This window comes from Paramisgurnus dabryanus, chromosome 3, assembly GCF_030506205.2.
Source record: "Paramisgurnus dabryanus chromosome 3, PD_genome_1.1, whole genome shotgun sequence".
Classification (NCBI taxonomy): domain Eukaryota; kingdom Metazoa; phylum Chordata; class Actinopteri; order Cypriniformes; family Cobitidae; genus Paramisgurnus; species Paramisgurnus dabryanus.
Window position 1 is genome coordinate 16076901 of NC_133339.1, and position 12822 is coordinate 16089722.

Below are 12822 nucleotides of genomic sequence, written 5' to 3' on the forward strand. Positions count from 1 at the left end.
GGACACCTGAGGCTCAAAGAGCATTTGAGAACCTCAAGGCTGCCATGATTGAAGCAGTTGTCTTGGCTCATCCGGACTTTACTCGTCCCTTTGTGCTCTCGACGGACGCTTCCTTGGATGGTCTTGGAGCCGTTCTGTCTCAGGTTCAAGATGGTGACGCTAGAGCCAGGCCCATAGCGTTTGCAAGTAAGTCGCTTTCTCCTTCTCAGCGCAACTACCCGGCACATCGTTTGGAGTTTTTGGCGTTGAAATGGGCAGTTTGTGAAAAGTTCAGCCATTGGTTGAAAGGTCATGTATTTACGGTATGGACCGATAACAACCCGCTGACTCACATTCTGTCAAAGCCAAAACTTGACTGTTGCGAACAAAGGTGGGTGGCCAAACTTGCGGCATACAACTTCGACATCAAGTATGTACCTGGTTCGCAGAATGTTGTGGCTGACGCTTTGAGTAGGGTTCCATTTGTTACATCTAGCATTGGATCTAGACTTTTGCATGAGACATATGACAAACTTCTGTCTGAAGTTCGGGGAGTTTCTACTAGCTCGGTTCAGGATGCTTTTCGATGGTCTAATGGGTCTGAAGGTCAACAGGGTGTTCCTTTGCACAGTAATCCTACAAGCATTGCACTTACTTCTTTAGATAAAGAGGATGTTCTGGCAGTGTTTGACTCACACAAGTTGTGGGATGATGGTGCGAGGCTTCGTGCTTTGTCTGCCTTGGAGCATTTTCCTCAGATGGTGTATGAAACTGAGATACCACTTACTTACTCTGAGCGTGAACTGCGTGAAAAACAGCTCGCTGATGGAGTGCTGTCGAGGGTTATCCACTATGTGGAAAGACACCGCAGGCCTAGCAGGCGTGAGAGAGCAAGGGAATCTGTTAAAGTTCTCAGATACATTAAGCACTGGGAGAAATTTGTTGTGAAAAATGGGATTCTCTACAGGATTTCTCGTGACCAGTTGTCTAAGGGTAAGCGATTTCAGTATGTGGTCCCTGAGTCACTTCAAAAGGAGGTGTTACAGGGCATTCATGATCATGCAGGTCATCAGGGACAGGCTAGGACTTTGGGTCTAGCGAGGCGTCGCTTCTTCTGGCTAAGCCTTGACAGAGACATTAGGGAGTATGTTCGATGCTGTCAGAGGTGTGTTGTCAGTAAAACTGCTGAGCCTGAGGGTCGTGCACCTTTAGAGAGCATAGTGACTAGTAGACCTTTGCAATTGGTATGTATCGATTTTTGGTCTGCTGAAGATCGTAAAAATCAGTCAGTAGATGTTCTGGTGATCACTGATCACTTCACCAGGATGGCGCAAGCGTTTCATTGCAAAGATCAGTCTGCTAAACAGGTGGCACGTATCTTGTGGGACAAATACTTTTGTGTGTTTGGGTTCCCTGAGCGTGTTCACAGTGATCAGGGTGCGAACTTTGAGAGCCAGCTGATTTCTGAGCTCCTGCAGGTGTCCGGTGTACACAAATCGCATACAACTCCTTACCATCCAATGGGGAACGGTAGTGTAGAGCGGTTTAACCGGACCCTGGGGAACATGATTCGTGCATTGCCTCCTGACGTAAAGCACAACTGGCCTAGACAACTACAGTCCCTGACTTTCATGTATAACTGTACGGTTCATGAGACAACGGGCTATGCTCCGTTTTATCTCATGTTCGGTAGAGTTCCTCGGCTTCCGGTAGACATTGTGTTTCGTTCTGTTCTGGAAGATCACACTGTGACTTGCTATGACAAGTATGTGGCTTCTCTGATGTCTGATTTGAAGGAAGCACTGTCGATTGCTCAAGCACATGCTTCAAAGGAACAGTCCAGACATGCTGTGCTCTACAATAAGAGAGTCAAAGGTCACGATATTGATGTTGGTGATCGTGTTCTTATGGCCAACAAAGCTGGAAGGGGTAAGCGAAAGCTGGCTGATAGATGGATGTCTGCTGTATTTGTTGTGGTGGATAGAAATGTTGACACTCATATTTTCAAGATCAAAGATGTGAGCACTGGTCAGGAAAAGGTTGTCCATCGCAACCTTTTGCTACCTGTTAATTTTCTACCATTGGACAAGGATGAATGTGAAGTGTCTGATGCTGGCTCATCTTTAACAGTGTCTGAGTCTTGTGTTGACAACTGTGGTCCTGAGTCTATAGTTGGTTCAGTTGCTGATGCCTCAGTCTCAGGACCGGATGTCAATACAAGTGTGTTAACAGAGACTCATGAAGATTTAATGTCTGTTGCACCTGATGATAATTTGTCTATTGATGCTAATGTATCATGTGCTACATCTGAAAGTTGCGAAAGAACTTCTGACAGGGTTTCTGGATTGCCTGACAAATGTTCACAGCTGGGATCAGTTGTTTCTTTGAGCAATGTATCTGTGAGTCTACATGATGACCTGACTGATGGTTCAAGTGTTCGTGGGAATTTGAGTTGTGAAGTCAAATCTGTAAGTCTTCTTTCTTCTGTGAATCCAATTCCTTCAACTGATGTTTCTACAGAGGTTACAAATGTAGTACCAATTCCTGACCCTGGGAGTGTTGTTGCACACAGTTCTCGTTTTGGACGGTTCATTAAGCCTGTAAATAGACTGTTATACACTATGTCTGGACAAAATGTTGTGTCAATGCAGAATCACAGAATTCAGACTGTTTGAATGTTTTTGTTTGTTTGATTTTGTTTTACATGCTTATATGATTGTGTTCTTTATGCTTGTACACGAATGAGACATAGTCTGTCTGAATAAGGAGACACATGAAACAAAGTTTATTTTTTTTATTTCTTGTTTTTGACATACTTTGTGCAATTATACATACTTTCTGTATACCCTTTTATATAGTTTTGTGGGATGTATATGGGCATCTTACTGTCAGGAGTTGGTCTGAGAGTTATGCGCACCTCTCTTTCCACTTCATCCTTTGGGATGACTTTGTGTTTGACTTACCTGTGGGTATCTCTATATTTGTATTGTGTATGTACTGAGGGGTATTTTGTATTTGAGCACTAACAATTGTACTAATTCACAAGAATTCAGTGGGGGTGAGTGTAACGGAGTTAGAATTTTATATAGTTTTAATATAGTTTTATTGTGAATTCTTATGAATTCAACAGTTAGTTCCATGTTGTACTGGTGCCCTCTAGTGGTTTGTCTGAGAACTGCAGAAGAGAAAAAAATGTTAAGACAGGAAATGATGCAACACAGCAGTTGATATGGGTACTGCTGGCTGTGGGTGAGTCTGCATTTGCCTCGGTGCAATTTGATAAAATATAAAAGATATAGATGCAGATTTAATGTAAAATAAGATTAGTCTTTAAGTATTTTATGTTTGTAAAGTAGTTATGGGTAATATTTTGAGTATTTAAAAGGCTATTTGGTGTTTTGTGAACTTTAGTGAAGCTGTGGCTAATGCTAATGCTACTACACGTTTTATCTAGGTCACATATGCCTGCAGTTAATGATGAAACCACTAAAAGGGTGATTTTTGTTTAATATCACAGGTATGTTTCTTTCTGTATGTTCTTAATTGTTATTATATTTATGTTCCTTTTGTAAAATGTAATTAAATGTTGTGATGTATACTTTTGGAAACTATGCAACACAGCAGTTGATATGGGTACTGCTGGCTGTGGGTCACATATGCCTGCAGTTAATGATGAAACCACTAAAAGGGTGATTTTTGTTTAATATTACAGAAGATTTTCATCGACTGACAGTTGCTTGCCGTGTATTTATTGACGAGTCAAAGACCATCGTGTAGAGAGTGTGGGGTTCGAGTGGATTCCAGTAAATTCATGATAAAGCGCAACGCAGAGTTAAAGAGAAATCTTAGACTTTTTACATGGGAACAGTAATCTGTCACTTTGGTCTTCTGAAACCCGTCACAGTTGAACGTAGTGTTCATAACCAGCGTATTGAAAGATTGTGGGCAGAACTTAACCGGGTGGTGACAGCTTACTATAAAGACCTTTTCCTCTTTATGGAAAATGTTGGCATTTTAGATAGCAACAATCTGGTTCACATTAGGGCTCTTCACCATGTTTACCTTCCAAGAATAAACAGATCTGTTGAGGAGTTTGTATGCCAGTGGAACCACCATAGTTTAAGAACAATGGAAAGTAACTCGCCACTGCAACTTTGGACTGCTGGAATGCTCCAACTTCCTGAAAATAGAAGAGCACTCATTAATGTGCAAATGCAAAGGCCTAATGAGCAACACCAGGGTTACGAGTTAAGGCCAGTAAATCCCCTGATTGATGATGGAAATCATGGAATAGAACTTTTTATCACAGAATGCAACCTGCTTCAAATAAATACTTAGTCTGCTAAGCTTGTTGGTTTTCATGTTATTGTATACATTTAAGTGTCATGTAATTTTACAAATGAAAATTTATTTACATGATACACCATAGAATGTTATTACAATATAAACTGTTTATACCATGCATCATTGTACATTGTTTTTTAACCCTTATGAAAACTGTACTTTTTTAATCCTTCTCTGTACAGAATTTCAACTGATAAAAGTTGAAAAAATGTGACATTTAAACTCTGAGATGCATAGTCATTAAAGGACAATAAACGCAAAGTAGAAACAAGAAACACTTTATTTGTTAGAAGACCATGCATGACACTTTAAAAAGAAAAAAAAAACAATCTGCCAGAGCAATAGTGCAGGGCAGCATGGCTGTTCAGGTTAGAGGACTAGAGCACAAAACCATGGCTTGAAATGGATCTTTAAACAGAACAAAGAACTTTTTTTTAACTGTATGCTTCTTAATGTGTTTTGGTCCATAAAATGCAGAATTTTAATATTAGGAGATAACAAAATGAAATAACATCAATAGCATAATCAAGGCATAACTCAAGGTCTACAAGTCCTCAGTAATTTTACCCCTCACGCTCTTCCAAATCCTGGTGAATTGCGTATTCCAAAATCCATGTCGGATTTGAAAGTAGTGTAAACTGCATGAACTGGTATGCGAAGTATATTTTCACAAGTATTTGCCACTGGAAATCGGGAATTGGTAATAAACTCAAGGCTTGGCTTTGGAGAGAAACCCAGTGCTGGAATGCTGTCACATCCAGTGCAGAAAACAAGAACATCCTCCAGAGAGACATTGTTTTCAACTATAAATTATTAAAAGCAAATAACAAAATTAACTGGCAAGATACCATCATTATTTAACACCTATCAGTGTAAAAATAGTATTAAACCACTGGAGTGATGCAAAATTGATGCACAGCAAGTAAAACCGAGTAGTTACACTTCAAACGGTTGCTCATAATACCATAGACAATGCTAACAGCAGCTCGGTGATTACACACAGTGAGGCACATGGCAAAATAACAGACTGGTAGCAGGAGCAGGAGTTTGTGAAGATCATAATAAATACTAGTTTTAAATTAAACTGTGTCCAAAGTGAATATATCTTAACCTTAGGTGTAATTTTAATGTACTGTATTTATGGAACATGAACACTAACTTTCATTAAAATATTTAATCATAAATATAACACATTGTATCATTTTTACCAATGTCATGCATCAAACAATTTAGAAAATTTCTACTATTGAAACACTGTTTGAAATGAATGCCAAGCTCACATTCAGCATCCTGAAGATAGTCTTGCCAGAATGCCAGGGTCCTGCTCTCTTCGTGAAATGCATTACTCCCTCTTTCGGAATATTTAACATGGAAGAGATTCTCCACATCAATTGCTGTTAAGGCCTTTCCACCCTTAACAAAAAGACATTTCAACTGTAGAGGGTATCTCCGAAGAGCATCTAGGACACCCAGAGACATTAAGCCATCTCTGAACCTACAGGAAACAAATTACAATCTGTAGTTAAGTTAATAAGAAAACTGTTTACGGTTTTAAAATTATTTTAATAAAATAAATGTATACTTGTCAATAATTATAATTTCATATACTTTTGAAATGCTAGCAAGCTGGGATACTAAAGACAGCTTTTTGTATTAGTTTTTATTTTTAATTACTTACAGATTCTACTCTACAAAAAAGATAACTAGCACTAAGAGCTCAATCATAGGGAAACAATTTTTAGTGCTATAACACCTATGAAAAAACAGAAGTGGTGATATACTGTAGCACCACTTATGGTTCCACAAAGCACACTTCGGTTCTACACAGGTGCTATAAAGGCACTTAAAATGGTTCCTTATGATTATTAGCCAGTGAACCATTTTTAGTATTATGAGTATTTTTAGTATTAGCTATTAAGCACCGTTTTTAAGAATGTATTTTCAATAACAAAACTATGCTTTTATCTTCTGTCATGATATGAAGAAACTTTATTCACATATAAACATACCTTTCAAAGGGTGCACGAGTTCGTTGGAGAACATACCAGTGAGCCAGGTCCAAAGCAGTCTCTTGTTTGTTTTCCAGTGTTACGCGAACATTGTGACCAGCAAGACTGATCAAGTTGCCTGCCTGTGTTAGTGCATTGTGTAGTTGTAATTCATTCTCAGCCTGTAAGATCTAAAAATATTACAATAACATTTAAAGAAAAAAAAAGTATATAGCGGTTAGCTTTTCCGCCCAACTTCAATGTATGCAAAATTAATAATTACCATCTAAATACAATACAAAATATGCCTACCGACTTGAGCTGTGACTTTGTTTCTTCATCAGTAATATGTTCAATTTTGACCTTCACATTGTCTGGGCCCTTTTGAAGACACTCATATAAAAGTTCAGACAGGAAACATGGAGACTGTCCCCCATGAGCAATTGACATTGCCATGATTTGGCCAGCATAGAAGTAGGTATTGTCTTTCATTGCTGTTTTTAAATGAAATTAATACATCACATTTAAAAAAAATAATGTTTATGTCACCATGTCACATATCTGTACATGTGAGATCGGTGTTAGTTACCATAAACTGCCAGTGAAATACATTTAAATGTTATTTGAGAAAGCCTATTTAGCAATCAAATCCTTAACCTTTGCACTGCTAATGCAATGACAGTTGATAAAGTATTTTAATTATAAAATGTAAAAATCAAACTATCTTGTGTGGTTCTGAATCATTTACAGCAATGCAAAAGCAGCACATGAGAGGTCATGGGTTTGATTCAGACAGAACATACACTAAAAAAAAAATCAACATATTTACTGATTTACTGATATGTATGTTTATAAGTACCTTTGGAGTTGCATGTAAGCAGTTTAGAATTAGGTGGTCCCTCAAAGATGGCAATTTTGTCCTTGATTTCATGAAGACAGAGTCGGAAAAACTCCCGAGTAGGCCCTCCATTGTCCACTGCTCCTTCAGATATTCCGTAGTCATCAGTAAACTTAACATCTACCTTCTTCTCAGGTGAAAAATTGGATCTGCCCATTGCTCTGGATGCTCCATCCCATACATTTCTTCTTATGATGTTGAAGCGTACAATGCTATCAGTATTTACTTTAGAAGCAATGGTCTCCATTATTCTTTCAAAAGTTATCTTTAAATCACTGAAACAATAGTAAATAAAAAGGTAGTTAAGAGTCAATAACTAACAGTTATCAGCCATTTAACTAAAAAAAACATCGACAAGATTGTAATATTTTTTTTTAAATCTATTTTACAAAAACCTTTTGATAGTTGAAAAAGCAGCTGAATTTTCCATATTTTTTCAGTTTTTGAAATATTTAATACTTTTTTTCGATTGCTAAACGCCAGTGGGCACAACTGAAGTCACATGTGCAAAACTCTTACTACAGTCTGCACAGCAGCAGTTCATGTGGACCAAACTGTAGTTTGTTTTTCATTGCTTGAACACAGTTTTCAAAACTCTACACACTTATCCCATGACTTTAACCACAACCTGCACAACACTGTGCGTTTACAGCACTTTGTTCAAATGCTAACACACTGCTGTCAAAACTGTGAATCACACATTCAAAACAGAATTGATTTCAGCCTTGTGCCTTTCAAACACTGCTGATTGCAATTTCATATAAATATAAATTCCAATTTCATATATATATTTTTCATATATATAAAATATTACCTTTCATGTACTTTTAGTTTCTACCTTTTTTTCTCATTACTGTAATTCCGTAAATTACTGAAGCAAACTGCTAATTTTCATTTACCTTAAAGAATTATGATGTTCTAAAAAATGAATAAATCATTTGATAAATCAATAAATAAATCATTCTTTGAAGAAACCATTACTTTGTATCACGTCACTGAAATTGTTGAAACTGTAAAGATAAAAAGTTAGTATTTTCTGTATTGGTGTTTGATGTTAGTGTTTTTCCTCTCAGTGTGTTGTGAGTGACAGTGTGTGTTATCTCAGTGAGGGTTGTGTTTAGTGTTTGGCTGCACTGAGCTGTTTTGAGTCATGTGTTAAGAGTTGTGCTCAGGTGACTTTTGGAAGTGCAGACTGTAGTTAGAGTTTTGCACATGTAGCTCCAGTTGTGCTCAGTGTCATTTAGCATTTCGAAAAAAACTGTAATACACCCTTTCAAAAAGACAGTGACAAACCACAAAATTCACACGCATTCATATAAAATAAAGCATAAATGATCTTCACTCAAAGACATTTTACAACATCAATTAAAAAAGTACTGTTGACAGAAAGATCACAGAAAATATGGGTTATCATACAAAGAAAAACATTGTTTATCCATAAATATATGATTCTGAACAATTTAGGCTTGTTTATTCAACTTGATACTAGGCTAGACAACAAAGTAATAAAATTACATATTGAATGTTCTACTGACCTCTCACTTGTGCTAGACTCTAAGGACCTTGAGATGGCTTCCTGGAGATCAGGGTCATCAGAGATGTACTCTTCCTCAAAAAGATCAAGGTATGTGCTAAAAAATATAAATGTATATTTTATAAATGGACATTGTTAAGGTATAAATGTAGAATGTTCATACAGACTGTTGAATTACCACATGACAAATAATTGTCTTGTGGAATAATAACTCTTCAAATTGTTTTATGAAAATACAGACATAATTGTCTAAGTGTCAAGTAACACTATTCTAATACAAAACTGTACTATAAATAAGGCCCATTGTTATAAAGCCCAGAAAGATAAAAATAATGTATGAAAAGAGACAAGAATGTCCAAAACATGTACCTGTAGGATGTGCTGGATGTACTGGGTTGGGTGGGTTCATGGGACATCCCAGTGGAGTGATTAGCAGAGATGCAACTTGTTTGTCTATTTGCACTGGTAGTTGTACCAATCGACAAGCTGTGGGTGTTGCCACTGCAGATGGCAGAAGTTCCACCGGAAAAGGTAGGAGTCTCATCAATTGTGATGACAGCAGTACTAGTAGACATGGTGAGGTTATTATCGGAGATGTTAGGTGCAACAGTGCAAATTTCTTGGGTGGCTATACACCACACAACTTCATCTCCAACGGAGATGGAAGTGGTATTAGTGGAAAGGGATGGGGCCTCCACAACTTTGTCAGGCACACTACCAGGGACTGGAAGAACATGGAAAACATGTGTTAACATTTAAAATAAAGCTAGATTGAACTTATATGACAGTGTAAGCAACTACATCATGTAAGAGTACATGAGTTATAACAATGAGTTATGTGTGGTAGATATATTAATTTAGAAATTGTTTAAATTATAAAATTCTATTTCAAGAAAAAAAGTTTACTTGTAGATGCATGGACATTACAGTACTTACCACACATATCGTGGTCTGCTATATCTATGACATCATTGCTGTTTGTATGGCTACTATCTCCATCAGAACATGACTGTCAATTGAGGCAAATAAGTACATTTATGGCAGTAATAATAACTTTAATCTAGTAACAGCAAAATAGTGTAACAATGTACGTTTTGTACACACTAGTACACACATTTCTTGACATCATAAGAATTACTTACAGATTCTTTTTCCTCAGTTAAAATGACCTTGTCAAGCCTGACATAAATGGATTTCTGATGAAACAGTTTTTTCACAAGGTCTCCACCTAAAGCCTGTTTGGAGGTCAGGGATGGCTCCACTAGTTTGTTGTGGCATGGCAGCAAGATTTGTAACCTGAGGAAAAGAAAGCACACTTTACACATTACTACTGTAAAAGATTATCCAAAAGTACATGGAAAGGTTTTAGTTTTAGTTTAGTTTGTCTGTACAAATTTTTATTAAATAAGTGATTCTATATTAAATTTTTTCGTTGGTCCGTTCAGCCTCAGTTAGTTGCAGTTGTCCAAACTAGCAAAAATAACTGTAAAAAATGATTCACACACTCAATAATACCCTACCAAATTACACACAACCTTTCTTAGTATTGTATGAAATGTTGAAATGGCAAAAGTTAAAATAGGTATCAAAATGTGTGTCTAAACTGAGCAAATGTTTACCTGCATCCCTCCACAATTGGCTGGAAGGCTGTTGTTATTGCCTGCATAACTTTGTCGGCATCCCAGTCACACTCAAACTCCAAGGCAGATTTTATATGTCCGTGCTCAAAAAGCCAAGCTTTCTTGGCACGCCTTGGCACATGTGTCGATGTATGGTCTGGCAGGAGAATTACCTCTTTGGTGAAAGACTGAGCCACACAACGTAAACTGCTTTGTGTCTGAAACCTTAAAAAAAAAATATTATACTCATTTATATTAAATGTATATCCATGCACTGTATAAAATTACATTTTCTGATTAATATATACTGTGTTAACAGTAAGTTTCATGTAAACAGTTATCCTACCACAGTGTTATTAAATCGTGTAACTTCTTTACTGCTCTAAATATTTAAACCTAAATTTAAAAGATTGAAATTGACTACTGATATGAAATGATGCCCCTATCAAATACATAACCTGATAAATATGGGATTAGCAAATTAAATGCATTATTCTTACCTCTTCTGTCTAGGGCCCTTTCGAGTGAACGGGCGAAGATTGTAAATAGGTGCTGCTGTGTGTGATCCTTGTGAGGTAGAAGGCATGTTTCTTTCTGTGGTAATGTTTGTCCGATAAGCAGGAACTGCCTGGCCTGTGATGTTTACTGCACTCGGTCTTCCGCGATGAAACAGTGAATTAACTTCTTCATCGGTAGAACGGTATTGAATACGGTTACCAGTATTTTGGCCCGTACAAGCATTCGCCAGGGTGTTAATTAGCTCGTCATTACTTAAAATTGCTGCCACCAGATTTCGTGCAGACTCACTCATCGTTAACGCGTTTCTGTCAGAATAAACACCTGTACCGAATAATCAATTACACCTGACAAACGCAAGAGGGCGTTTTAATGACGTCATATCTCATTCATTCAATATATTCAAACGTTCATTCAATATATTCAGAGATTCATTCAATATATTCAGACATCTGGTTAATTTGGGGAATTTTAATGTGTATTTTGCAACATTAAGAAGATACAGTATTTGTAACATTTTATTGTTTATTGGAAGCAAACAGGCAGGGTTGAGCAAATATCAAAATGTATTTTAAAATAAAATACCAAATACATTAGTTTTAATTGTATCAAAATAAACTACAAAATACAGCAGCCACAACAAAATAAACTACTGTATTTCTGTATTTTGAAAATACAAACAATACTTTTACAAGGAAGCATCTTTGCAAACCTTCCATCAGTTGGACAATTGATCTATTGCCTCACCATTAAATTGACTAATGCATTGATGATTGAGTAATGCAAAAATCTGAAAGGCAACCGGTAACGAAAGGGACTACTTTGCAATAGCAACACTGACAAACAAGGCATTCATAAGAAGACAACTGATGGCACCTGTATTCATAGCAACTAGTTTCTAACTAATTAGTCATGTGGTTGTTATCATAAATACAATAATATATTGTGTGTCAGGCACACTAAAATACCATGATCCTACTAAGCAGCTACTTCAACTAGGGGTACAATACTCAGAAATGAATTATTTATCAAATCATTTGACACCCATTTAGCAGTTGAAAACAAACATTTTATAATTTCAACAATTATTACATGATCAATATGTTTAGATTGTAGCTCGGTCAGGTGGACAAGAATTTATTTTTGGAGCTGGACCATAAAACAATAAAACCACATTCTGTATCTATTTCTGAGAGACCTGTTGTCTCTGGGGTCACGGCTACCCAGGAACTGATCTGTATTTCTCTCCCTCTCTTCTCCCTTAAGGTTTTGTTCTGTAAATACTAAAAACATATTACATTGGGTATATCTGTTGTGATGTTACTAAGGTTTCATCTTCATGTGTAGTTTTATTTTAAAGGTGATGGTGCGATGGTTAAACATGTCTAATTTCTATAATTCTAAGAGAAAGTATATCAAAGTGTAGAACTAATGACATAAACTGTACTCCTGTGATGGGTGTCACCTCCTGAAGAGATATAGATAACTGATGGTTAACAATCCCATTTGGTGCCTTTTAGGGTCACGAGAACCTGACCAACCAAATCCTGATTTGGGACTTTAATCATTCTTGTCTCATCTGTGTATATAAGGTGGCTTGGCAAGAGACCCTGGGAAGCATTCTGTAGCAAGAATCTTCCCCACACTTTTTGTGTGTGTATTCAAACATTATGGAAGCATTCTTTAGCAAGAATCTTCCTAGACCACTTTGTGTGTCTTTAACTGCCAGGTATGATTTTACTTTGTGACTGTTTATTTTCTATGTTGATCTTCTTAATTGTTAAATTTGAATAACCAAATAATTGATTTACGTGGGACCTGCCTGGCAAAATAAATTGTTAATCTTTGTTTATTTAAAAAATGTGTCAAGTCTTTTATTGTATTTTATGTGTTAAGATAAATATACCGAAGGTGGCCTAGATTAGGAGAATTACCTCTATTGAA

General features: G+C 36.8%; 1 protein-coding gene and 2 long non-coding RNA genes across 3 annotated transcripts; all 3 read right to left on the reverse strand.

Annotated features, from left to right (window-relative positions):
- Positions 1-2704: 2704 nt before the first annotated feature.
- On the reverse strand, positions 2705-7421 carry LOC135768478 (G2/M phase-specific E3 ubiquitin-protein ligase-like). Its single transcript, XM_073814111.1, has 5 exons — positions 7171-7421; positions 6624-6805; positions 6333-6502; positions 5604-5818; positions 2705-2736 (listed from the first exon to the last, which is right to left on the reverse strand). The coding sequence occupies exons 1-5, from the start codon at positions 7364-7366 to the stop codon at positions 2705-2707; spliced, it is 795 nt and encodes a 264-aa protein (XP_073670212.1). The 5' UTR covers positions 7367-7421.
- A 29-nt stretch (positions 7422-7450) lies between these two features.
- LOC135769078 (uncharacterized) lies at positions 7451-9194 on the reverse strand. The gene is made up of 3 exons (XR_010542364.1): positions 9113-9194; positions 8745-8840; positions 7451-7484 (listed from the first exon to the last, which is right to left on the reverse strand). It is a non-coding gene; the product is annotated as an uncharacterized lncRNA (long non-coding RNA).
- A 522-nt stretch (positions 9195-9716) lies between these two features.
- LOC141281922 (uncharacterized) lies at positions 9717-10938 on the reverse strand. The gene is made up of 3 exons (XR_012336338.1): positions 10363-10938; positions 9886-10039; positions 9717-9752 (listed from the first exon to the last, which is right to left on the reverse strand). It is a non-coding gene; the product is annotated as an uncharacterized lncRNA (long non-coding RNA).
- Between the last annotated feature and the right edge of the window lie 1884 nt (positions 10939-12822).

Excerpts from the sequence above, each read along its gene's own strand:
- LOC135768478 (XM_073814111.1), bottom strand. The coding sequence starts at position 7,366 with ATGGGCAGATCCAATTTTTCACCTGAGAAGAAGGTAGATGTTAAGTTT. Across the intron at positions 5,819-6,332 it reads ACTCGTGCACCCTTTGAAAG|GTTCAGAGATGGCTTAATGT; the intron begins GTATGTTTATAT and ends TGTTTCCTGTAG. Across the intron at positions 2,737-5,603 it reads CTATCTTCAGGATGCTGAAT|ACAGACTATGTCTCATTCGT; the intron begins GTGAGCTTGGCA and ends CTCCTTATTCAG.